General features: G+C 30.4%; 1 protein-coding gene across 7 annotated transcripts in view; it reads left to right on the top strand.

The window, feature by feature from the left end:
• The window catches only part of LOC106465673 (lysophospholipid acyltransferase 5-like), a 103,780-nt gene that overhangs the window by 40,352 nt on the left and 35,506 nt on the right, over positions 1 to 27,922 (top strand). For 6 of the 7 annotated variants that reach the window (XM_013925909.2, XM_022393602.1, XM_013925908.2 and 3 more), the window contains exons 5-6: positions 19,344 to 19,437; positions 20,906 to 20,943. In XM_013925909.2, the coding sequence (XP_013781363.1) occupies positions 19,344 to 19,437; positions 20,906 to 20,943 (132 nt within the window). Of the gene's footprint in view, positions 1 to 6,223; positions 6,319 to 6,677; positions 6,891 to 6,997; positions 7,270 to 9,520; positions 9,703 to 19,343; positions 19,438 to 20,905; positions 20,944 to 27,922 lie in introns of all 7 variants that reach the window. The other variant, XM_022393601.1, reaches the window with a different exon arrangement.

Here is a 27,922-nt window from a genome sequence, read left to right as displayed (position 1 = left end):
GTTTATGTGTGTTTTTTTAATATTTACTTTTAAATTAAGAAATTAAATAATGTATAATACTAAACTTTGAATTATAATCTACTGTTTGATACCAAACTTAATGACATAAATTCATAAAATAGTAGTTCAATAAAATTTTGAATGCGAATCAACAAACGAGATGACATGGCCTTTCACCCATGATCCGTGTGGAAAAGGTAAGTATGATTATCACTTTGCACTGGGAGCAATCAACACTGACTTTATATGTTCATGGAGAAAATTTTAGTAAAAATATTTCATTAAAAATTTTCATTCTTTTGTCTACAAAAGACTTGATTCTTACTGAAAGCTTACAAAATTTTGTGAAGACACAAAACATATTAGAAGCTATAATATGGATACTATAAAGGTCAATTTTGGGCCACAATCTTGGACAATTCGACCAAGCTCATAGCAAGAGTGTTAAGTTCTGATTTCTCACATAAGAAGTCCATGAAATGAATATTAAGAATCTTGTATCATTTAACAACTAATAAAAAAAATATTTGTAAATTTATTTAATATGTTAGGGACATAAACACATCATATATGCAGGACAGGAAAAAAGAAGAAACTTCACAAAACCACTGTAATCAAACTTACTGGGAAGAGATGCTGATGCTTGTCAACCTCAATCGAAGTATGTAGTACTCCAAGTTATATGGATTTCCCATTCAAAATGAGTAGTATCCACAAGTAACTTGAAGTTCAACAAAAAAATTTTATGCAGGAGTAAGTCTGATTTCTCTGACTGTGGCTAAGTTTTTGCAAGAAAGAGACTAAACATAATGTAAAACAAGATTAAAGTTGTCTTTATTTGCTCACAACATAGTCAAAGAGGAGTGCAAGTACAACAAACATAACATCCTTCTAGTGACTATAGAGAGAAGTATAACCAGGAGGAGATTTAAATATAGACTGAGAATATTCTCTCAAGAGTGGGAGTTAATCTCTATTTACAAACAGGGAGAGTTCATCCTGAAGGTAGTCTTATTTACAGTAGAAAAGATCACTGTCCAATTTCACATAGTATATAACACTACACTAAGCTTTTCCCACAAAAGATGTGTGCAATAGATAACTGGAGCAAAAAGAATTTGGCCACATTTCATGACCAGCATTTTGTTGTCAGGAAAAGATTTTTAATTCTTTGTGAAAGTGAGATGCTCAACCTAACTGAAGTAAAAGAAAAAACACTAGTTATGATCTGCATATGTACACATACTAAGAAATTCTCAAGGTTTTTCATGGACAAATGTAGATTAGAAAAAGTTATGAAAAGACTCAAATGTTAATAAATTAATTAACTATAAAGTTAGATTCAAAGTTAGACTTAACAAAATTAATCCAGCAAATAAATTAGAAATCACAATATTTTTTATTTTTTCAGTAAGCAAACTATACAAACATGAGACCTATATAATTTACTAACAATTGGTGGTTATACTAGAAAGATAAAGATAAAACCGTGCAGACTAACTGATCAGATGCATGCTTGGAAAATGGGAGATTAGCCATGGCAAGCTGTTATAAAGATAATTTGTTGTTCCCTAATTGGGCTTGTAAACAATACTTCTTTTTCCTGTTAATTTAGTGATAATGACTTAAAATATGGTGTCACCTGACACACAAGTTACACCTGCAGCACTATTATGATGTTAGTTGTGATAAGCATAAAAATTGAATTATAGTCTGATTTACTTGAGCAATGCTCATAGAAGAATCCTTTCTCTGCTGTTTGTTAACAGTTTCCCTACAGTTACCCTTTACTGCACATGTCACAATCGTTTTACAGAGTTATGTTCAAAACTTAAATAAACTGCTTTATTATCAATTTACACGTAAAATGCTTCCACCTCAGGTACCCCTTTAAATACTTTTGTGCAAGTCACTGACTTACATTCAAAATGTAATTAAGCACCTTTACTATCAATGTATGTGAATGAAATTAACATTATAATGTATGTTATGATTTGAAGTTTTATTTTATATAAGTTTTAATTCCTTTATTTCAAAAGAAACCTTAAAAAAATACTTGAAACATTAAGTTTTGTTGTCATGTGACCCACGAGCTAGGAAAAATCTCAACTTTTGCATTCTCAATTTTGTTTAAGATAACATCAGTTATGAAGATGTATGTCTAGACAATAAGGACATTTAATTGCCCTATTGAAACATAAATTTCAAAGTTCTCTAGCTTAATGGAGTAGAAACAAGTAATAAATTTTGTCAGTCCCAACCATGCCCACCATCTATACTTTTGCATGAGCTTTGTAACATACATGTGGTTGCTACATATACATATATATAGTCATTAGAAACAGTTCATTCTACACTATATTCAAACGGAGTTTATTTTGAAATTAGTGTGTGGTTGTCATAATCTGTTAAATGGAACTGCCTGCAGTATTGTTGGCTGCTTTGTCCATGGTAGCACTTACAGTTTTCTGAACTAAATATGTTATATTTAGAAAGACAGTTAAATTTCATTTAGATCTCACTTTCATATCTTAGTTAATTATGCATTATTTATGTTTTAAAATGCATAATTGAAAGATTTAAACATTTTTTTAAATATACATCATACTTTGTGTCAGTTCTCAAGGCTTAAGATCATGCACGAGGGTAAGATAATTTTGCTGAATGCTTGTGCATCTCTGCTGAAGACACTGTAATTAAGCCCTGCAGGCACCGTTGACTTGTGCCAAGATGAGTAATAAAAGGTAAAGGACAGGAAAGGTAAATAAAACAGTAAAAACTAAGTGTGAAAAGGAAGAGACCTGAAATTATGAATATAACCAAAAGATATTTTAAGATATTCTATGAAAATTTAAAAGGTATGCATCATAACAGTAGCAAATATACTAATTGATATTAGTACTTACACATGATATATACAAAAGACTTGTAATGTTTACTGATAGTCTGTGCAATTTCATCAAGATACACAAAAAATGTTAAAAGTTATAGTATGGTTACATATTAGGTGCAGTAACCTAGCCTGTATGTAATAAGTTAATGGGCCAATTTTTGATATATAAAATGTAAGTAAAATAAAAGTACAACTTTTTATTTCTGTAAAGAAATTGTTGAACAGTTTCAAAATTGGCCTAAATTAGGTCCTGACTAAATTTTCAGTTTTATGAAAGAGAAGATAATACATAAAAATAAACTTTATTATGGATCAAAACAGGAAATGCTTTACCACAAATGGTAAAGTAGATCTTTAATCTTGCAACATTGTAAACATATAGATCATATTTTTACATATGGTTTTGTGTTAACTATAGAATATTCATTAGATCTCATAGTTTCTTGGTTTGTTTTGTTAAAAGTAGCAAATGTAAAGTGTTGGATTAACCATTGTGTGGGCCATATTATGAAAGGTCATCTTTTTTGTTCAGGTGTTGGCTTAAATTTTAAAATTGCATTTTAATCTCTTAGTCTCTCATGATTTCCCAAAACTGCAAGATGTGGATTTGAGGCATTTAATTAATGATTAAGATCACCAGATGGGGCAAGTGCATCAATATTAGTTTCTTTTATAACTTGCAGTGAACGAATTTGAATACATCTATTGGTTGTTAAGTAGCAAAAATGGGCATGGCTTAGTAGTCGTAGGTCAAGATGTCCAACTAATGCATTAATCAGATAGTGAAATTATTAGTTTTTTGCCAATTAGAGAATGTATACTCAGTAACTAGGCCTACAATCAAGGAAAGACAAAGGCAGTAATGCTTCTTCAGAATGACAGTGGTCGATATTGTCCAACCACAATTGTGTTTTATTTAATAGCATCATCATTACTATTGATTTAGTTACAATAGTCTTTTAGAAAGTTATTTGTGATAATATTTGTTACAACAAAATGTCAATAATGGCAGAGTCTGAAAGTGGAATTATTAGTTTTTTGCCAATTAGAGAATGTATATTCAGTAACTACGCCTGCAACCAAGGAAAGACAAAGGCTGTAATACTTCTTCAAAATGACAGTGGTTGATATTATCCAACACAATTGTGTTTTATTTAATAGCATCATCATTACTATTGATTTAGTTACAATAGTCTTATAGAAAATGTCAATAATGGCAGAATGTTTCACTTGTTATATATTGAACATTTTAGAATCATTCCTGGCTTCAAGAATTTTTATAACTTGACTCTTAAATTCATTTCTGTGTATGTATATTTGAGTAGATTTTGTGTGAATACATTTATTTCCCAATTTCTTTTCATAAAACATGGGTGTTAGTAAATTATTTATCAAATGTTTGAATAACAAAATGTATAAGTAAAATGTAGAGTCTTAAGATATTACACAATATTACCTTTAACTGCAGTATCTGAAATAGCTCGGACAGTTTTCAATCTAATATCTACCCTTATTGCTTTTCTTGTGAATATAGTTTGTTGAACATGCCTATCTCAAACAACACATTTTAGTTAAAATTTTCTTTTACGTTTTATAAAGCCACAATGTGATATTCAGATTGAAGTATTTGTAAATATTGATAATTAATAATTTCAATTTTCCATAACTAGTAGAATAAATATCTGATATATTGAAGTTGTTTTTCCTAAATTCACTGATAGTTTTTCTGGTTATATATGCTAGTGACTGCTTGTAGTCTGGTGATGGAGAGTATTTTACAGGTATTATTCTATCTGTAGGTGTGATATGCGTGACCTGAAGCTAAGGTAGTTTACTGTATTGTGGAAATTGTGGAAGGTAATCTGTTAATTACCACCAATATATTTAACATCACTAATGAAAACCTTGAAGATCAGTTCCTCCCATTTTTAATAATTAGAGCACATAGAAGCACTGTATGTTAAACACCAATCTACATTATTTGCTAACATAAAATGAAAGCCATAGTTACATCAGGTTGCACATAGACCCTTCTTATTCCAGAATTGAGAGTAGAGTTTTTCAAAACTTGTATATATATATATATACATACACACACACACACACACAATTCTATACATTCATACTATTAGATTCGTCTCATAAAATCATATCATGGAACAAAATTTATGACTCAAAAACAGCAAAACAATGAGTTTTACAAATTCTTGCTGATTATGGCGATCATTCTTCCCAGTTTCAGTTGTTCATCTTTTCAAATGTTCAGAAATAGAAGATGCAGATAAATTATTTGAAATTGTATGTTAAGTAATTTGGAACATTAATTTGTTTTTAACAGACACAAATAATGATAAAAATGAGATATTACTCTTTTTCCACCCATCAGTTAATCAGCACTAAGTCTATGGGCTTACAGTGCTAAAAACAGGATCTTGATACCTGTGGTGGACAGAGTGCAGATAGCTCATTGTATGGCTTTGCTCTCAAAATAAATACTCGTATACCTTTTTTTCATTTAAATATGGTGGGTTGGTGAACATTATAAATTTCTATTGAGAACAGAACAATGGGTGTATGTTTTTTTATAGCAGAGCCATATCAGGCTATCTGCTGTGTCCACTGAGGGGAATCGAATCCATGATTTTAGCATAGTAAATCCATAGACTTACCGCTGTCCCACGAGGGGAAAACCAGAACAAACCATCTTCTTGTGTTTGTATATATATAATATATATACATACACACAAACACACATTTTTTCTGTTATGAATCAAATTCAAAATAAAACTAGTATAAATGCTGATATGTAATAATCCAATAATGTGATTACATATTTGGCTTCATTGTTCTGATGTTATGACAATTAAATAGCCTGACTTTGCCAAAACATTCTTTACAAGGGGAAAACCAGAACAAACCATCTTCTCGTGTTTGTATATATATACATACACACAAACACACATTTTTTCTGTTATTAATCAAATTCAAAATAAAACTAGTATAAATGCTGATATGTAATAATCCAATAATGTGATTATATATTTGGCTTCATTGTTCTGATGTTATGACAATTAAATAGCCTGACTTTGCCAAAACATTCTTTACTGGTGTTTAGAGTGATTCCCATCGTACTAAGCTACACAATAAACTGACACCTAACTACCACCACTTCACTATGTGGAAACTGTTACAAAACCTGCATCGTCCTCACATCAAAGAAAATACCTACTGTTGAGAAATCAGTTTTGAGAACACCAACTAACTACAGTTTGACCAACCAAACCTTCTTAATGGGGTATAAATAGAGGTCATTTGCTTTCTATTTATTAGTGAAGCTATACTGAAAAAAACTCAAGATTTTCCAAGCAGGAAGAAAAAGAACTACCTTCGTGGATGGCATTTGAAGAAAAATCCTATTTTGATATGTGAGTATTAGAATAATAATATATTGGTGAACAACAATTTATAAGCATAATAAAGTGATATATTTTTGGGGGGGGGGGGGACATACTAAATATTTCAACAGAACATTCTGTTGAAACATGTATGTTCTCTCCCAAAATATATTGCTTTATTATGCTTATAAATCGTTGTTTGTCAACTTATTATATTAGCATAATGTGCCTCTTTACTTGAGTATTAAAATAAACCTACAGTATTGTAATATATTTTGTAACTGAGTTCCAAGATTAATTATAGTTTTGTGAGATACAATAATGTCATGCAAGTTCTACACTTCTGATTATATACATATAATTTTTGTATTTTCTGTGGACAATTACAGCATCTTGTGATGAGTTACAAATGTATGCAGAAGTTTCTTATAATACCTGTCTTCCTGATATTCAATGCTGTCTCTATGGTGATGATGTACCACTGGAAGTTGAGTCTTATCCATGGAATCTTGCTAATGATATAGGACTAATCAGTATTGAAGTTGATGAATTGTTTATATCCGGCATTATATTGTGGAAATCATAGACCTTGATTTTCATAAGTAAGCACACTTTACATGACATTTTTACAGTAAAATGATATATTTGATCTTTTAATTTTTGATTAGTATTTGTAATATTAAAGTATTTACAACCTTCTTGCTTACAGGTACAGGTGCAATAAGGGTATTGATGGCCAGTTTCGGTTTGTAAGAGAAGAATGAGCAGGGCTATCAAGCGTCCTATATTTCATCTGTGAACTTTGCCATATAGTGAAGCTGATAAGTACAGATGTAGAGACTGATCAATAAACCTAGTGTTGAACATGTAGGAAAGATTCACCTAGATCAGGAGCTCCCAAACTTTGTCAACTGGTGGACCCCTTCAACTTCTTTAATTTATTGGCAGACCACCTCCTGTTAAAAATAGTTTTTATCATGTGTATGCATATGCATATTTTACTACCTTTAAAGCTTGATTCTAGTTTTAAAAAAAGAACAATGAAAAGTATAGAAAATTAAAAACAAATCTTATTACTTACTTTAATGTGAAGGATGATACTGCTTTGGTGGAACAATCTTGCGAATTTCTGTGTCAATGTTTGACAGTTTCAAACAGAGATCCGGCTCCACATTTATCTTATTTCTATTCTTCAATTTTATAGAAGCAAGTTGACAGAAACCTCGCTCACATAATTAGGTTGTAGGAAATGGCATTAAATATTTTACTGCTTTGAATGACAGTTCAGGATAATCACATCTCACATGTAACCAAAAGTCTGTCAAGTTAGTTTGGCCAAAAAATGACTAGTGAAGCGTCACATGAGAGATCAGTAAGGTTATTTTCTTCAACTGCAGTTAAATTTTAAGCACATAAAAGGTCCACATTAAATGAATCTCTGATCCACTTATTATTGGAATCATGAGGAGGAAAGTAGATTCTAAAATATATTTTCAAATTATGCAAATGATGAATAATAATGTTTAGCACCTCATTGGAAAGTTTTTTTTTCTCAGATTCTTCAAAAAAACATTGAGTGTTGGTAATGACTTATAATTACCGTTTTGAATATGATGTGCCCATAAATCAAGATTCTATTTTCTCTTCAACTTTAAGTTTAGTTACAGCTACCCCTTGAAGGCTTAAATTTAGTCCATTCGTATGAGTAAATATGTCAGATAAATAGGCCACAACAGTCAGCCAAGAAAATTCATTGAAGAGCTCGCTCAAGTGGAACTTTTTCTCACTTAGAAATAAGCATATTTCATCATGCAGCTCAAACACACGAATGCAAGAGAAGATGTTTATGCTCACTACCCATCTGTATGCAGGAATTTAGTGGGCAAGCTTTTATAAAATTGACAATTTGTACTGCTTCGTACATTGTTGTCTTTAGTTTTTCATCCATTCTTCTTGCAGCCAATGCTTATCTGTGTATACAATGAGTCCACGTAACTGCAGGCACCACAGTCTTTTGACACATGCAATGAATCCACTGTTCTTACCTCACATTGTACGAGCTCCGTCTGAACTTATTCCTACACATTTTGACCATTTAGTTTCATTTGTTGCTAAAAGGTGTTCAGACTGTTAAATATAGCCTCAGATGTAGCATTGGTTGGCAAAGAGTGGCAAAATAAGAGATCTTCATAAATTTTCCATCAAACTTGTACCATATGAATGCAAGTAATTAAGCATGATTAGCAACGTCTGTACTTTCATACAACTGCAGAGAGTAATACAGGCTTTGGCATACTCTTGTAATTAAGTGACTTTTAACATTCTCTGCCATTTCCTCAATTCTTCTTTTAACAGTGTTGTTTGATAGTGAAATCAAATTTAGGTCTTTTGCTGCCTTTATTTCCATTCATTGCACTTGACATTACTTTTGCAGCTGGTAAAAGTAGTTCCTCTCCAATAGTATGTGGTCTTCCAGTCTTTGCTATCAAAAGAGATACCTCATATGAAACAAATGTAACTTTTTCATTATTGTAACCAGTTGCTATTTTTTCTAATAACGTTTGTTTTCTATGCATTTCACATTCTTTAATTTGAAAATATTCAAAAGATGTGCCACTATATTCATTATGTTTTGTTTGAAGATGCCTGTGAAGCTTGGATGGTTTCATGCTTTCTTTAGATAATACATCATAACTCACTGAGGCTTTTGATCATTTTCTAACACAGTGCAAGTAAACCCAAATGCTAAATATTCATTACAATATTTACACCTTTTCTGTTTTGATTCATGCTCCAAAGTTCCAACATTTGAGCCTGATGCAATAGGGCTACCACTTGTGTCACTAGCCTTGTCACTACATTAGCGGTTTGTCATTATGCTAAGTTTAAGCCACTGATCCATAATTTTATGAGTAACTTAAAAAATGTCATAAAATTCTTGAAACAAGTTATAACTCACTATTACTGACACCAGTAGTAACCATGTAATTATTGTAATAAATGGAAATCAACTGTCTTGTTTTTTGCAATCGGCAGGCAACAGTGCCAGGCCCCCAACGAATTTACATAATTAAATTTATGTTAATTAGAATTATTAATTTGGGATTTATATATGTATTACTATATTAGTTTTATAATGTCTTCGCATTTTATTTTATTCGTTATTCTTTCATAAAATGGCAACTTCATAAATTTGATGTATTACTGCAGACCCCCTTAAGTACTATTGCAGTTTCTCAGGGGGCTGTAGACCACAGTTTGGGAATCTCTGACCTAGATATCAACAATACTGCTGTCTGGAGCATCATTAGTACTAGAGGTGGTTATTCACAACTAGAAGAAATGATGTCATTGCTTAGTGTCCCAGTTATGTGTTCTCAGATGTATTTCAAGAGTGGAGAAAAAATAAGAAAGGTAAATTGCATTTAAATTGTTTCTGTGTTTCTCTTATTATTGAAACTGTTACTTGTACCCCGCATATTTACTGTAAAGGTGTTTATACGTTGTATGGTTCAGTTAGCCGTGCATTGTTTAAAACCTTTCTAATAAATGAAAAGCACATTAGTTTATTTTGTTCTTTATAATGTTCAACATATAATGGCATATGTTAATTGAACAATATAGAAATTTTGGTATAAAACAAAATTTCCATTCAGTTGTCTGATGTTCCCCTAAATGTTTGTTAAAAATTCCATGTTTATAACTGCATAACCTAAAAATACCCAGTATTTATTGCACATAAGTGATATATTACCTACTCTACAGATCCTGTGGGCATTGCTATAGTGCAAAATCAGGATGTGAAGTCATCACTGGCCAACATACTGGAAAGATTATGTACCTAGGTATTAGCAACAAGTTTTGCAGTGTGTGTGTGTGTGTTCAGTCTATCCACGGTGAAACAAATAACATAAATGCTGGAGGAACTGGAATGGAGTGAGAAATAATCATTAAGGGCTTTTGATGTAGTGAGCACACATATGGAGTGAGATACTGAAAAGTAATAGGAAACAAAGACTTGTATGTCTATAAATCCGTCCTACAAAAATGCCCTTATTGAGGAAGAATCGAAAAACTGGAATGTACAAAACATGCTCTCAAGTGCTACTCAAAGTTGTTATTTGAGTTGGCAAAGGAAACACAGAAAGTTATAATTATCATACCAAAAATAGAATCATGAAAATATACAAATGTGCTAAAGCAACAATCACACAGAATAAAAAATTGAGGGTTCAGTGAAAGAACTGGGAGAACAACTACTGAATGCCTCATGACATGTTTTTAGTGACCACTAGAAGTGTAGTATAGCATATTGCCAAAGAACTGGTGAAAAAAAATGACTGTAAAACTACCAAAACCATTATTGTCAAAAATAATGGATGCTGTTATCTACTTGGTACGGAAAACCAATAGACTGGTAACTGATGCAACTACAAACAGGGCATATATATATGCATCTTGTTTGTAACTTTATTGGAGAGAAGAACTTCAACAGATCTCAAAGCAGTTTATATATTAGCATTGAATGTCAAGGTGCAAGTCTGTCTTACTATCATGGAGTGTCATAGCACTCAATGGAGTTTGAAAGATCAATACTTAAAAGCCCATCCATTGTTGTAAAGATATAAATTTCTAAGCTGCAAAAGAAAAGAGTTGCATGCAGAAGAAACGTGATGTTAGCCATAACAAAACAGAATTGTGCCAAGTCTAGAAAGGAACAATTCCAACCTCTGGGAGATTCTAACTATGGTCCCCAAGCTCAACAGCTGGATATGTGTAAAGAAATGCTGAACAGCAGGGAAGATGAAATTATTAAAGAACTACACTTACCTGATAGTGAAATATCACACCTAGAGAAAAGAACACGAAAACAAGCTGAAAGTTTTGAGTGAAAAGAAGACCGATGTAAACATTTTACTATCTAACTCCGGAGCGATATGCAACCACATCATGCAGTGCAACAGGGAAAAGGCTTTTATATCCAAATAATTTCTTTTCAGAAGCTACAGAATATGGCCATAATTATGAATCCATAGCCAAACGGGAATATATTGAAAACACAGGAAATAGCATTATTTCACGTGGGCTCATTGTAGATAAAGACTGTAGATTTTTGGGAGAATTTAATTAAATGTCTGAAAAAAAGCAGAGAAGTTAACTTCACTTGAAGCAGCAAGATCTTTTACTCATTTTTCTTGCACAGCAACAACAGATGGACTGCTAAATTTAAAAAACAACACAATTATTATTACCAGATTCAAATTTAAACTGAAACTACTGCAACTTTGTAATATGGACTCCAAAAGGTATGATTATTGAATGGATCCAGAAAGATGATAATTTTGGGGGAAAATGTTTCCAAACTCTAACAATTTTATACGAACTGTCTACTGCCAGAAATGATTGATCCAAGACTGCCTAGAAACTTGAAAATTTGTGATCCAGATTACTTCAGTACTGTAAAAGCTAGAAAGCCCCCCAGTGGCACAGTGGTATGTCTGCGGACTTACAACGCTAGAAGCCGGGTTTCGATACCTTTGGTGGGCAGAGCACAGATAGCCCATTGTGTAGCTTTGTGTTTAATTCCAAACAAACAAACAAAAAGCTAAAAAGAGAAAAAAATAGTAGAAAGTACATAAAGACAGCTATTAAATGGAGTTTAAAATCTCTATTTATATTAAATTGTAAATTATTCTAAAATATTAAAATCTTTGCTTGCTGGGAAACTGTTCATTATATTGTTTTTTATTTGTATTAGAAATTCTGACCGTAAAGAAGGCAGGTACAATCAGACACAAAACAACTGTATTTTGTAACTTATTGTTTACTGTATTGCTGAAAATGTTGTTTCTGTCATGATTAGTAAAAAAGTATTATGATTTGATTATAAATAAGTTTGTGATTTCTTTATTTTGATATATGTAGAAATAACAAAGAAAAAGTGATATGTAATGTAGGGAAGGCTATGTAGCTGTTTTGTTTTTACTCACTGGTTATTGCAAAAAAAAAGTAGTTAGTCAGGCAATCTGGTAAATAAGCATAAGCAAAATGACTGAGAATAAAGATTTTGTTTTATTTATTCACTTATTTTGTTTATTTTGTTCCTTTACTGTTGTTAATAAAAACTTTGTGGATATTAAAATTTAGACATCTGATTGATATCAATGGACCAGAATAACACAACAGTACTGAACTCACCTCTTGAGTTATACACAAATAAAATGCAACATTTGTTATAGTTGATTACTAAATTATAAATGGGTGATTAGGTATTGGCTAAAGTATTATATTTCTTCTTCTGATCAGCATTGGGTGATTAGGTATTGGAAAAAGTATTATATTTCTACTTCTGGTTTTTGGAAATGAGTAAATTAATATGGATTCTTCAAATTCATTATTTAGGGACAATATATAATAATTCATAAATATGAAATGTGGATAAGGATTAATTTACAGCAAGGATTATTTAATGTGATTAAATTTTGACAAGATTTTTCTTAGCTGTTTGCTTTAGTTGATTATACTGAACAGAAAAGACATGAGAAGGGTCTTTGCTTATTGAGAGGGAAGTGTGGTTTATTGAAGGGGTGGTAATGCATGAAAAAAGACAAAACAATGACAACATATATTAAATTCTGATTAATAGTTAACCTACAGGATCACATACAAGAGATGTAATTTTTTTCAAACGAGACCCAAAACTCAATATATGTATTTTGGAAATCATTTTCATGCATAGCATAACAAATATTTTGCAGGCTTATAACTATATAGCTGTACATTTTGGTCTATTATCATTACTGATATTTTTCATTCTGTTTTTGCAGCATATGAATGTCTTAGAATATTTTAGTCAGTTTGATGACATGTTAATGGTCAAGTTTATTGCCTAAAAGGATGAGATGCTAAGAATTGTATCTATTGCCATCTCTTGCTTGAAATAAGATGTACTGGTTTACACTTGATAACATTTTTTGTCATTGTGTATTTAATACCATCTTCTGGAAAAAGTAGCAACTACTTTCCCATTATAACACTTTTTCAGATAAACAATGTTTTGTTTCAGATTTTTTTATTTGATGACACATTTGAATTTGACTATATTTTTGTTTACTTTTTGATGATCATTCAATTAATGATTTAAATGTCAATTTTTCCAAGTAAATTTTATTTTAGTTACTGTGTTCAGATATACATTTATTTCTTATTAATTCTGTAAAAAAAAATCTATTCCAATACAAAAAGTTCTTCACTGTACTATTATTTTCTTTTTAAATAATTATATTAAAAACATATATATCCTTAAAGAAAAGGAAACAACAATAGGTTTAACCTGTGCAACAAGATTTGAATTTTTGACTTTACAAAAACAAATTTTATTATTGTACACTGGAATTTTTTTAGGTAATGTACTTGTTCAAACATAATATAGATCCTCAGTTACACAGTCATTATTTTATTTCTGTTGTGCATATTGGTGTATAGAAGACATATTAATACAAGAAATAAATGACCGTACAACACCAAAATGTTGTTTTTATTTAATTAGACACTCAATGCTTTGCTTTACAGCTTCTTCTGGAGTGTTCACTGAAACAAAAACAAGTACAAAGCTTCAAATGGTTTAAATCATAAATTATATTCGAATCTATAACATGCATTTGTATAGTGTGCTTTTGACATATTAAGTAGTAAAGCTTATTGTTGAAAGAAAAGTATTGTTGAAATAATTAACTATTACCTGTAGTAAAAAAAGTTCTATCAAGGTTACAGAGTGAAATAACAAAAAGATAGGATAAAAAATAATATAATTAAAATTATAGGAACCACCCTTTGTAACAATTCATCTGTGGTCATAGTTGTTTGATAAGAAGAGTTTCTTTGAATTTGCTGTCTGTGTACTTGGTGGCTTTGGTGGGAATTTGTATGGAGAATGGTGGTATCAACAATACTCTTTACATTGGATGTCCTGGCTCTCTGCCCATCTATACAAACAGAGGATAGTGTTAATGCAGTGTGTGAATTCACGTCAAATCACATAAACAATTTGGAGATGTACAGGCGTACAATAGCTATCCCATGACTTGTGAGAAAATGGATGATGTTATATTTTACTTTACTTATCATGAAAAGAAAAGGATACACTTAAGAGAATTTCCATTTAAATTTCTTAAATATAGAATGCTAATAGGGCTTCTTTACAAATTTAGTGCATCTTAACTTTGTTTCTATTCTGTATAAGACATTTTCCTTTTTTGACTTCTGAAATGATATGTTATGTATTATTATGTTCACAATGTTTCATTGTGTTTTTCTAAGAAATAAAGAGAATACGAGGTTTCACACTCAATTTTACTTTTTTTACTATATTTCCAGGAAATTTTTGCAAACATTGTGTTTTTCAAAAATATCGTGGAAATTTTCCTAGTAATATTATCAATCTAGAATGATGCACTTGATGAAAGCTTCTGAAGATGAAACTTATTTCATGAAAACTCCCAGTACTTATCCCATGATTTGTTATGAGAATACCAATAATGTGCTATTTTTCTCTTCGTCTCAAGAAAGAAAGGGATGCAGGAATAGGAATTTTCTTTTAAAATTCTGTATTATGGAAGGTTATTAGGGCTTCCTTACAAATTTGGAACAATATGTTATGCGTTATTAAACTCGCAATGATAAGTTCTTGTATTCTTCTAATGAATGACACCATAAGTGTTAAAAATAGTGTTTCATTTCAATTAATAAAAGTGATACTAAGTTAGGAATGTTTTTTAAGTGAAAAGGTAAAAATATTGTTGAGGATGTTTTTAAACAAATCAACTCTGATGATATGCTTAAAGTTAATAAACCTGGCTTATAAAACTATTGCTATCAAATATTAGCATATACAATTACTAGTTTTCAGGATTTTTAGTGCATTTTCTCAAACATGTGTTGGTCAATAACTGAAATCTAAAGATCATTTGGACTTTTCCCATTAAATGTATAATTCAAAATTTTATAATAATGTTAACCCTCTCAAGTCAAAAGCCATGTTATCGTGTTTGTTGACTCACATTCAAAATGTTATTGAACTACTATTTCATGAATTTATGTCAGTATGTTTGATAGTAAACTGTAGGTTATAATTCAAATTTTAGTATTATACATTATTTAATTTCTTAATTTAAAAGTAAATATTAAAAAGCACAGTTAAACATAGATTTTTGCGTGTTATGTGGTATGTTGAATGCAGCACTGGTTCACATTAGTTGTTTGATGTCAAAGTACCAAGTTTATGGTTTTGTACAAATTACTGATACTGATGAGTTAAAACATAAAATAAGAACCTCATACTTTTTCTATTTGCTAAGATATCGATCATGTAGTAAATCAAACACAGTGGCCCCACTCAACTATTTCCATTTTTGGAAATGGTCCCTTATATACACTTACTTCAATATATGACGTGAATAACCAATCAAAAGCCCATTTTAGAGTCTTAAGATGCCATCTCTTTCTTTCAAACCAAGATTTCAAGGAGGTAAGTTGTGTCTTTAGTCTGCTAGAAATTTCATATTTTTTTTAGACCCAAGTACTGCTTAGTTACTAAGCTTGATAAATTATAGTGGAAGTTTGTTGTATCGTTGTAGTAATTTATGATTTTTTGTATATTCAACTGTATTTATAAGGCTTAGCAACCTACATCAAGCAGCAACCGAGTACAAATGTCGTAACAAGAAGAGATATTTGTTTGCTTTATTTACTGTTCTATGTTTTTGGAAAAACAAGTTTAAGAACTTATTTCTAAATAGTAAAAATCTATATACATATATAATGTATAATAATCAAAAGTGGCTGTATTTTACAAAATACTAGTCTTCTAAAACACAGCCAAGACAGGTCACTTTGTAAAGACTAAAGGTCAGTATTATATTATTGGATATGGTAACATTAATGCATGTGTGCCGCATCATCGTAACATCTATATTGTTAGCCAAGCCCGGCTGAAAGGTCAATATAATATAAATATATAATGTTATGAGATTTAAGCTATTTAGTCTAAACATTTATGTTTTCATGTTATAATTTGTTGTCATTCTAGAATGAAAGAGGCATTATTTATATTCCTAATTTTTTATGGTTGTAGCGAGATTGGTCAAATCTACAAACCCGTACAAAGATTTGTTAGTGAAAATAACAGATAAAATATAAAGTTTTTTTCTTAAAAAAGTTTGATAACTATTTGGACATTATAAAGATTTTGCATGTGAAATTTTAAGATTTTCTGATGCATAAAAGTATTTTTAATATTAAAATGAAAATTACTTTGCATGCTAGATAGGCAACATGCAAAAAGAAAAAAGACATGAGAAAAACATTGCTTAACAAACCTTAATAAAAGACTTAATAAAAGAAATTATATTTTGTCTATGAAAGCATTGTAATATTTACTAATAATCTGCCAAATTTCGTTAACATATGCTTGCTAATTTAAAAGTTATACATGAAAACTATAACAAGCACAAAATAGTTATGAGGTTGGTCCCAGGGACTGAGCCTGTGCTGAAAGAGTTAATGGAGCACTTAAATGCTGAGTCTTTGTCAACTAGTATTTCTTTCTAAGTAACAATTTAAGTTGATTTTTTTTTCTCTTGCTTGTGGTAAAGGGTTTAATTTAACAATGTGTGGATAATCATGTTGCTTTGTACAATTAAACCCCAAAAACTAATTTAACAAAATACATTTTCTAAGTCAATATGCTTTGCTGTTAAAGAATCACATTTTATGTTTAATGGAAATATCTGTAATGACCCTGAAGAATATAATTGAATGGAATCTTAACTTGCTAGTTTTTCTTAAAATGTTATGCTTTAACAAAATAAATTTTGCTTCCCTTTAATATACTCTACTAAGAAAGCATGTTAACATTACATTTGTTATTTTTCAGTTACAAGCACCTTTGACACAATTTTTGTAACATCTGGACATCAAACATTCAAAATATTTTACTGTAAAATGTGAAAATTGTTTAAGGTTGCAAATGTAAATTATGATGTAGCTATAAAGTGAATTTTATCACAAACCTATGTTTCTTGGATGGAATTCTCATTTCAATCTTTTAAAAAATGAATTTGTTAAAAGTTTGTGGTTAATTGGACTTGAAGAATTGTATCTATTCTTCATCATATGAAGAAATAGTAAGGATTACAAAATTTAAAAATTGGATGAAATAGCTACTGTATTATAATAATATAGTTTGCAAATGTTTAAGTAAAGATGTAAACCATTATATTTTGCAGCTTACTGCTCCATACAACAGTTGTTGTGCTAATAAACAAAAGATTGATTACTTTTTTCAGGTTTGTTATGCTTTCATGTCCAAATAATATGGTTCATGTACAACTTTTTAAAGAAAAATGGATATTTCTTTATTTAAAAATGTAGCTTGCAAAGGTGAGCATGCATTGCTTGTATATATTTTTCAAGTTCTTGCTGCACAAATGAATGTATGGAATTCATCATCTGATGAAATTGCACTATACCAATAAATCTGGGAAATGTATTGAGTAAAGCTCCTTACATATCAAACAAATGTAATGATGAAATTGAAGTTGGTGAGCTAAACTGAGAATGAAATGTAATAAAGATTTAGGAGAGTTTTATAACAGTAAGGGTTAATCCTGCTTTTAAGTTAAGAACAGTTATGTAGGTGGTATGTGCTGCTGACTGGTCATCTTCCTTCTGGTGAGCAGCTCTTAATTAGGAATATCTATACCTGAACTTTCAAGATCTCCAGCCTGGCAATTTAGCCCACAAAGGGGATAGAATAACTTAAAAATGACTGAGTTAGTCTTAAAATGTAATTCTGGGAGTCCAATGGATTTGTCAAGATTTGAGTCAGTATTGAGTTCTGTTATGGTTAACTTGAACAAATAATAGTAATTCTACATTCATTTGCTTTTATATAACTTGTTTTTAAAATTAGAGATAAAAAAATACTTCATTTGCAGAAGGAAGAACACTTACCTCTTCAGTGATCATTTCCCTCTCAGAGACTTGTGATTAAAAGCTCTGACAGTTATAGGTAAAATCCACTTGTATAATTAGTGGTGAAGAGGTTAAGTCTTACATAGTTTAATGCTACTGATAAAGTAACACTAAAAATGTTTAATGATTTCTTCCTTTCTTTTTAGTGATGAAGTTAGCAAAGTACTTGAACCTAATGTGGTAATGTTAATTTTTTTCAAAATTTATGGTGAAGTTTTTTTTTTCTGAACAAATAACCAATTTCAACCCAACAACATGTATTCAACATTATTAGACCATATTTGTGTATAGAAAAGAAACTAATATTGTAAAAAATGATTTTGGAAAGAAGTTTTATTATGATAAAACTGCAACTATAATTGAACTCAACTCAATTCAATATGTTAAGGAATTGTCCAAACGTAGAATGACATCAGATTCAAAAGTGCAGTATTGCTTCTCATCTTGAACAAAACAGAATGGAAGTAGAAATAAATATAATTTGATTATTGTTAGGTACCGAGAACATACTTGAAACAAAGAGGCAAAAGTTTTTCCTGGTTATCTGAGTCAATGAAGAATTTGGGAGACCATTTCAGTTGCTGATATATATATAAAACACACAAAATAGTTGTAATATTGTCTAGAGAAGCCTGCAACAATCTAATTTTTAAAATGAGGGTTACGTTTTGGAAAATGATAAAAAAAATTTTACAGGAAGTTAAAGCATTAGCATCTTGCTTCTTTTGAATTTGAAGAACTAGAATTTAATCTCTTGTCAGATTAATTAGTTTGACTTGCTTACTATAAGAAACTAGTTTAACAAGACTGTTTTACAGATGCTGTACATACTTGATAAAGCAGGAAGTACCAGATTTTGTAATTTTCATAACAATTAAATATTGAGTTTCTGTATACGATGGTTTACTTTTTTGTATATATTAAGTTCTGAAGCTCTAAATGAAACATGAACTACAAGTCTTGTTTTTTATAGTGATGTTTAACATAGCAATATGTTTTGATATGCTTGTTTTTTTCTGTAGGGCTACCTTTTGATTGGATATTACTATACTGGAACTCAAGATTATGACATAAAGTGGACTATGCCTCATTGTGTTCTAACATTACGCTTAATTGGTATGTATCAAAACTTAAAACTGTAATTATGCTTATGTGCATCTATCATACATTCTAAAATATTGTTACGTATCTGCTCATTTGTTAATTTCCGGTATAAATTCTTTCCGAGGAACTTCAGTCATACAAGTCCTTTCTTAATTAAAACTAATTTATTCTTTCTTGATACAACTTTTTAGTACACAGAATTTTCACAGTCACTTTAAACTTAAACACACGCTATAATTCACAACGTTTCATGCACTTTATTTACCAGACCTACTGTTTGCTTGACTCAGTTATCTGTCTCTTCACTCTATCTGCCCATCTCACTGTTTTTTTCTCGCCAGGCATATATATTAAAAAGAGGGTGTCTCGAATGCACTCGGGCCTTCATGATTCTTCTAGAAACTCCTTTGGCCTTTGTTGTTCCCAAACGTCATTTTATCAAAATTAACTACACTTCCTCAGTAGTAAGTAGTCCAATCATAGTATGCATGGGTCTTCAATGTCAGCCAAGTATACTTTGTGTCTGTCCTTTATGCCCATGACCTCAATAGTTACCCACACTGGTCACTACCGCTCACTTGATTCAATTATCTGGCTCTATCTCTCTATCTGCAATTCTTCTTCATCACTTCTTGCCGGTCTTATATCTACAAAATAGAGGGCATTGGGCAAACACTTGAGCCTTCATGAACCTTCTATATACTCATTATGTGTTACCAGCGTCACGTGAATTCTGCTGTTGTAACAATATTATCGAAATAAAAAATAACCTAAACTAATGTACATTATTTACAACTTGTAATGGCATGAATAGTAGTTAGACACAGTTCAAAGGGCAATAAAACAATAAAATTTAACTATAAATAGATGTATATTGTTACAAGTTTAAAGCTACTTAAGATAAACAAATATAGTTTCATGTCACTATTTGAAATCATTCTAGGAAGAAAAAAAAAGGGTAATTTTGATTTATTTAAATTTTTTGATCAACCTTGTACAGAGTTAGGGTAGAGAAAATAATAGACAAAAACTTTTACTAAAACAAATGTTTGAAATGTATTTAGGAGGTTTTTAGAGACTACGGAAATGAAATTTGAGATTTTTGAGATGAAGAAAAGTCTTTTTAATCTTAACATGAAAATCACTTTGCACTCGAATTAGTAAAAAATAAATGATTTGATATGTTCACAGAGAAATCTTTAATAAAAATACTTTATTATAAAGTCTGATTTTTTGGTATATAAAAGGGGCTTGTAATGTTTACTGAAAGTCTGCCAAATTTTGTGAAGATGCACGTACTATATTAAAAGTTAGTAGTATTGAAATTATAACAAGTACAAAGTGGTCACGTGTTCAATCAATTTGACTGAGCCCATGTTGAGAGAATTAAGGAGCTTCTGCTGATTGTAATTTGTAGGATCTTCCAAAAGACATTGAATATTTTATTATATAAAATAATATGATCTTAATTTTCTTTTAGGGGTATCATATGATGTTTATGATGGAAGAAAAGAAATGGTAAGTTTTATTGTATATGAATGTGTTTATATATCTATGTATACATACATTTTTATGTAAAATGCAATGGCAATTTACCATAAGTGGAGATTGTGGTAGCATGAACATCATGTTTAGCACCTGTGTGTTTAGTTCACAACAAATGTTTGATCATTTAACAGTGCAATGCAATATCAGTAGACATATGAATGGAAAAATATGCTGCAGCCCCTTCCAAGGTAGGATATTTCTGCAGTGTGATTGTAAAACATTTATGAAAACAACAACCTCTGAATGAAACCACAAAAACCAATACAGAGTAATGTCTTCATCTCCAAAGCAAAAGCTGTAGTTATGAAAGAGAATATTTCAAACCAAAAAGCTATTGCAAAGAACCTGGATGTACTGTATTATACTCGTAACAAGAATATAAATGAGAGCTCAAAATTTTTTAAGGCTTCCAAGTGAAAAATTTATAAGCTTCCAACCACATCTCTATCCACGGACATCTTTTTCTGTATATGTTATGAGTTTTTACTAAATTACATTCAAAATTTAATTAAATTACCTTTTTTCATGGTATACCAATAAATATAGCATAAAAATGTAGCTAATAATTCAAATGTTAATAGTATATAAGTTTTAAGTTTTTAATTTTATAAGGCAACATAAAACAAATCTAGAGTTTCCCCTAGTGTGAGAATTGTGATATTTGCTCTCTTGGCATCCTGTCTTCTCTAATTTGTGTACCACCCCTTCAAGAATTATGAAATTTAACTCAAATTTCTCATTATGATAACTTCATCACTTCGGCAAAGCATAATTTTCATAGCCTTCAATCTTATTTGGTTACAGAACCATGAAATGGACAATCAGACCCTTCTTGCCATGCTGACCAGTCACATCCACTCTTTCATAAATTGCCAATACTTCTCTCTCATGTTCAATACTATATTATCTATAACCAATAAAAAGCCAAGGTTTTCATCTATTCATCTATATTATTTTCTCTAAAGAGAACTGTAAATTTTGCTTTCGGTTTAAGCTTTGATTCCCATGGGAAACACATCAACAAGCTTAGATGAAGTTTTAACAACTCTTGTAGCATAGTTATAGAAAGCTAGAAATATTGTAATAGTTATGGGACACTGTCTACTTTTTGCACATTATTATTCTGTATTCTTTAGTACATTATTTAATCAAATAAAAAATACTTAGTGCAGTACTACCATTGGTATAAAAATGTGGGGTTAAGTGTCGTCAGCAGCAAAAAAAATCCAGATAAGTACTTTTTTTTTGTTTTTCATGTCTGTTCTTTATTTCTTATTATAAAAGTAACTAAAGTATAAAAACAGGAAATTTCATATGTTAGTTAAGGTTAGACTAGGTGAAATAAATAATAATAATAATATAGTAAAAGATTTTTCATGGTGTACACTCATAAGTAGCTCGTGCGTAACATAATTTGATAGCATAACATGAGCTGCATGTTTGCCAAGTGATTTACAACTTATAATGGCATGAATAGTAGTTAGACAGGGTTCAAAGGACAATAAAACAATAACATTTAAGTATAAATAGATGTATATTGTTATGAGTTTAAATTCATTCTAGAAAGAAATAGGGTAATTTAGATTTATTTAAAAATTTTTAGTGGTCATGAGGTTAGTCAAATTGACCAATGTTGTATAGAGTTAGGGTAGAGAAAATACCAGATAAAATATAAAGTTTTACTGAAAAAAAAAACGTTTAAAATGTATGTAGAAGGTTTTATAGATTATGTAAATTAAATTTGAGATTTTTGAGACGAAGAAAAGAATTTTTAATGTTAAAGTGAAAATCACTTTGCACTTAGACTAGGATATAGAAATACTATATATATTGGCAGACAAGTTTTTAGTAAAATACTTCATTAAAAACTGATATTTTGCGTACAAAAGACTTGTAATGTTTACTAAATGTCTGCCACGTTTTGTGAAGATACACAAAGTGTTTTAAAAGGTATAGTAAGGAAATTATAAGGGGTACAAAATGGTTATGAGGCTGGACAAGTCGAACAACCTTGTAGCGAGAGAGTTAAATGTGGTCTTGAAAGACATTGTACATATGTATTGGAAGGCTTATGGAAAGTCTCAAGGAGTAAAACCTTAGATTTGCCTTGCAATTCTCACAAAAGTTCATACAATAGAAGTTGTAGTATTGGGTAATAGTATATAATCATGGAACCTGGGAGCATAATTTTTGTGAAGGGTAATTAATCCTTATTTTAATCCTTGTAATGAGCATGTTTTCAATTCAAATATGATAATATAAGGTGATAAAGATTACTGATTTGGCTGAGACTGTCTCATTTTTTAGATTGTTTTCCCAGTGTCCTTAAAATATTCCTGGAATACCTAAATTTGTCAGTTTTCGTTTTTATCAATAATCTGTACTTTGTATTCATTACTTTGAGTTTCTGACAACTATAAATCAACAGAAAAATTTTTTGGTCTGTGTCGTCAAATTATCACACAGCACAGAATGGCTCAGTGTAGCTTTTACTGCTTCCTCTGAATTTGGCTAGAAGGCAGGCTACAGCTAACAACACTTTGTCACTATTGCATACATCAAGGTGAAACATTCACTGAGCATGTGATTTTGTTCTTCACAAAACAGAGAAACTTGAATGCAAATGGCAGATGCTAATCACAGTGAATGTTCAGTTTTCAAATCATAAAGTATTTATTTAAAGTAATTCAAGGTTCAAAATAATTGACAGTTGTTCATAATTTGATGACAAACTCCTGCCCAATAAGAAACTGCTTGAAAAACTTCACTTGTCAGAGAGGTGTATGTATCAGCAATAATGTAAGTAGAAATATTCTTTTCACTTAATGATATTTCTTATTTATGTAAATGATTGTTTATAATTTTCCCTTAAAAATGGGAAGAGTTTTAGTTTTAAGATCTGAAAATCTGAATGTGTCACCTTAGATAATAAAACTTCAACATGCTTGAATAGAATAACATTTCATCCTTCTCTGCCAACATCAGCAGCAATAGATTTGTCTAGCAACATTCTGAGATCACTGATACTAATGAATAAGTTAGGAATTAGTTCCAAACAACACTTGGTTTCTCACAGCCACTTTGCAACCACACAATCTTGCTTATGGATTGTAATACATATGTAAATTATAATCTTCAACACAGCTACTGCATGTGTATTGAAACCTTCTATCAGGACCACACCACTTGTATGTTAGTGTATAATTAGTAGTACTTTTAAATATCAAAAATACAGGAAGTGCAGTCTTTCAAATGCTTGAGGAAGTATATCAGTGGTAATGTTCTTGAGTAGTAGTAGTAGTTTCGTATGGTGTTTCTCACACCTCCGAATTCTGTTGGGAATTCTGTTGTGATGGGGATTCGAACCTGCGACCCTCAGATTATGAGTCGAGTGCCCTAACCACCTGGCCATGCAGGGCCCATTCTTGAGTAGTAGATTTTATTGAAACACCTTATAGTTTTACTGGAAAAATTATCGGAATTTTTTCTCCCTGAATATTTTTTAAATTAAATATGTTTTTTTTTATTTGACAATATAGTGATATAATGTTGCTTATATCAATGTAGTGTGTTAGATGTCTAAAAAAATAAGTGTATAGTTTTATTCTGTTATAATTTGTTTTATAATTGATTTATAGTTATTATACCTGAAACCTGTTTCTAATTGTCCACAAAAATATTTTTAAGAAATCTGATTCAAACTCCTAAATGGACAAGTTTAGAGTATTAAAATGTATGTGTGTACATGTGAAGGTATTTAACTGAAGAAAATAGAAGACACAAAATTTTAAGTAGAACAAGGAAAAAAAAACACTAAGTACTTTTAATATCACCTATATGTAAGCTTTGCTTTTTAAATATTACTTTGAATTTAGTGGATGATATAAAAACAAAAGATTTCTCCAGCTGTGTGTTCAAGTTAGAAATTTCATAAACAATGTGTTGTTTCTTAACAATACATAAAAAGTATAGTAGCATATAGTGGTACATATTTCTTGTATTCTTTACTTTAAAAATATAAATGTTGTTTGATAATTTTAGAGTGATAGTTATCTAATGTTTTAAGTTAGTCGAAAATGTATTTAATTGACTGCATTTTAGGATTTTTATTGTTCTTGAAATGTGAGTAAAAAGCATAAAACCTAAAGTTCTGCTTTTGGGATGCCTGTAATGTAAAAATTGTGTTATGCTGTATTATGGCCAGTCAGATCAAGACACACACACACACACACACACACACAGAGCTTATTTTATCTACTGTTCGGCAGTCATGATGTAACCATGTAAAGAGTTTGACATTGTTTGCTGATGAAAAAAAGTTTTATTATTGTGGTTGACAATTAAATATGTTTATCAGTTTCAGGAGAAGTAATTTTTCTCATTTTCATCAATGTTTATATGTAAATATAAAAAAGGAGCTGTTGTTATGGTCAAGGATATCATCCATTGTCCCAGTGTGAGTTTTATGTGTCCAAAGATAATTTTAAATTTAAATATTTGATTACTATCTAACTTTTTGTTGGATTGCTATGTATATCAGCCTTCAACCATACTGATTCCACTAGAGAAAAGTCCATTTAAAAAAGAAGAAAACTTTGCTCAGTTGCTTTGGAATTCTTTGGCTTATTTTTAAAATATTAGCCTACTCTATTAGGTGTTAAATCAGTTTTGTAATTGTAAAATTGATAAAAAAATAGATGTGCTACTATTTTTCTCAAGGTATCTAGAGCATTCAGAAACATGTAAAAAAATGAAAGAAAAGTGCAGCTATTAAAGTTTTAACTTTAACTTGGTCACAAGTGGAATCACTGTAAAAATTTTAAGGTATTTTTACTTTGACCAAGATAATTTTAAGTTAGTTAAATATACAAAATTAGGTGTACTTGTATTGTTTAAGAATAAAATTTCTAAAGTCAAAATGTTTAGTTTTGAGTACTGAGGGCCACAAATAATCATGTATGATGATTAATGCACCACACTGAAGAACCAAAAGTCCATGGTTTGCACCCTGTTGCCACAAAGTTGTGCTTCAAACTTTGAGGCCACAGATGCTTTATAAGAGTGATTGTCAAATCCCATTATTTGATTAGAGTGATTAGAGTAGCCCAAGAGTTGATGATGGGTACTTTTAATTGGCTGCCTCCCATCTAGTCTGTTTGTTCAAAATTAGGGTTGGCTAGTGCAGCTAGCCCTTGTGTAGCTTCACATGGATATCTCAAACTGTAATTGTAGTGTTTGCAAGTGCTGCAGTAGAAGTCCTTAAAACCTTTGGATTTTCATTAAGAAGAAAAAATTTGTTTGCTATATTATAACATCTATCATTTGCTTAGGTTGAATAAATAAAAATTGCTTGCAAAGTAGCAAGCAAACTTCTCTGAGGGTATAAGTCTTTATGAGAATTTTGATTAAAACTTTAACACTTCATATTGGATGAGTGTCATGCACGGTTGCATGGAAACTGAAATTAACGTGGATATTACAAGGTACCTAGTTGTTTGCAGGAAAATGGATACTTAGAGTAAATTGTAAAATTTGATTATTATCAATGTTATCTTATGAGAAAGAAATAAGTTTGAAAACATAGACGTTTTAATTAATTTGAATATATTTAGAAAATTATATCAGTTACTAAGTTCACCCAAGGCTTGTAGAGTGAGACAATTATTCTCTGTTTGTTTTCAGTAGCAACTGTGTATGATATAACTGGTAGAAGGAGAATATTAATTTTGTGTTTTTCACATAAAAAAAATCATATTTTTAATAAAATAAAATAAAGATTTGTGCATGAATATTGTTACGTATCTGCTTGTTTGTTTGTTTCCGGTAGAAATTCTTTCCGAGGATCTTCAGCAAAACAAGTCCTTTCTTGATTAAACCAGTTTATTCTTCCTCGATACAAACTTTTAGTACACACAAGTTCCACAATCAATTCGTTTCTCATCACTTTAAACTTAACAACCTTTATGATACACACTATAAATCACAGCGATTCACAATCTCAATAACTTTTCTCTCAACGAGTGCAAAACACACACTTTACAGCTCACTAGCTCGAAACTAACAGAATTATGAATTACACGGAACTGAAAGTAACTACTGCTCTTTCTTCATACATATCTGCTGGCTTTCTCTGCCAGGCTTATATACTAATGAAGAGGGCATCTCGATCACACTCGGACTTCCCCCTGAACATTTGAGAAACTCATCACACATGCTTCCAGCGCTGACACAAAGTAATTTTCATGTTAAAATTAAAAATACTTTTCCTGATCTCAGAAATCTCAGATTTCCTTTGTGTAATCCATAAAATCTCCTAAATGTATTTCAGACGGTTTTTTTTTTCAATAAAACTTTATAGCTTATGTTATTTTTTTCTACCCTATCTCAAAAAGGAATCAGTCAATTTGATCGACTCCGTAACAGCCAAAAAAAATCAAAATAAATTCAAATTACCCTATTTTTCTTTCTAGAATAACTTCAAATTATAACATGAAACTACATTCCTTTATCCTATGTAGCTCTAAATTTGTAACTACTATCTGCACCATATAAGTTGTAAATCACTCGGGGAACGTGCAGCTCACATTATGCTAATAAATTATATTGCTCATGAACTACTCATGTGTCAATCATGAAACATTTTTATTATAATATTATTATTATTTATTTTACCTTTTCTAATCTTAATATATCTAAGAGAATCTTTATTTTTACATTTTAGTTACTTTTATAATTATACATAAAGAATAAAAATGAAAAAGCAGAAATAAAATAATAAAAACCAATTTTCTTTTTTCTTTTTTTTTTGCTGTCAGGTTTCGAAGAGAGTTAACCCTAATTGTTTGTACTATAAACAGCAATGCACTTAATTTTTATTTAATTAAACAATGCACCAAAGAATATAGAACAGTAACATGTAAAAAGTAGGGGTCTGATTTTTTATCGATAG

The sequence above is a fragment of the Limulus polyphemus genome, unplaced genomic scaffold (assembly GCF_000517525.1).
Source record: "Limulus polyphemus unplaced genomic scaffold, Limulus_polyphemus-2.1.2 Scaffold2017, whole genome shotgun sequence".
Taxonomy (NCBI): Eukaryota; Metazoa; Arthropoda; class Merostomata; order Xiphosura; family Limulidae; genus Limulus; species Limulus polyphemus.
The sequence above is the reverse complement of the archived record's forward strand: the minus strand, read 5'-3'. Positions and strand labels throughout refer to the sequence as shown.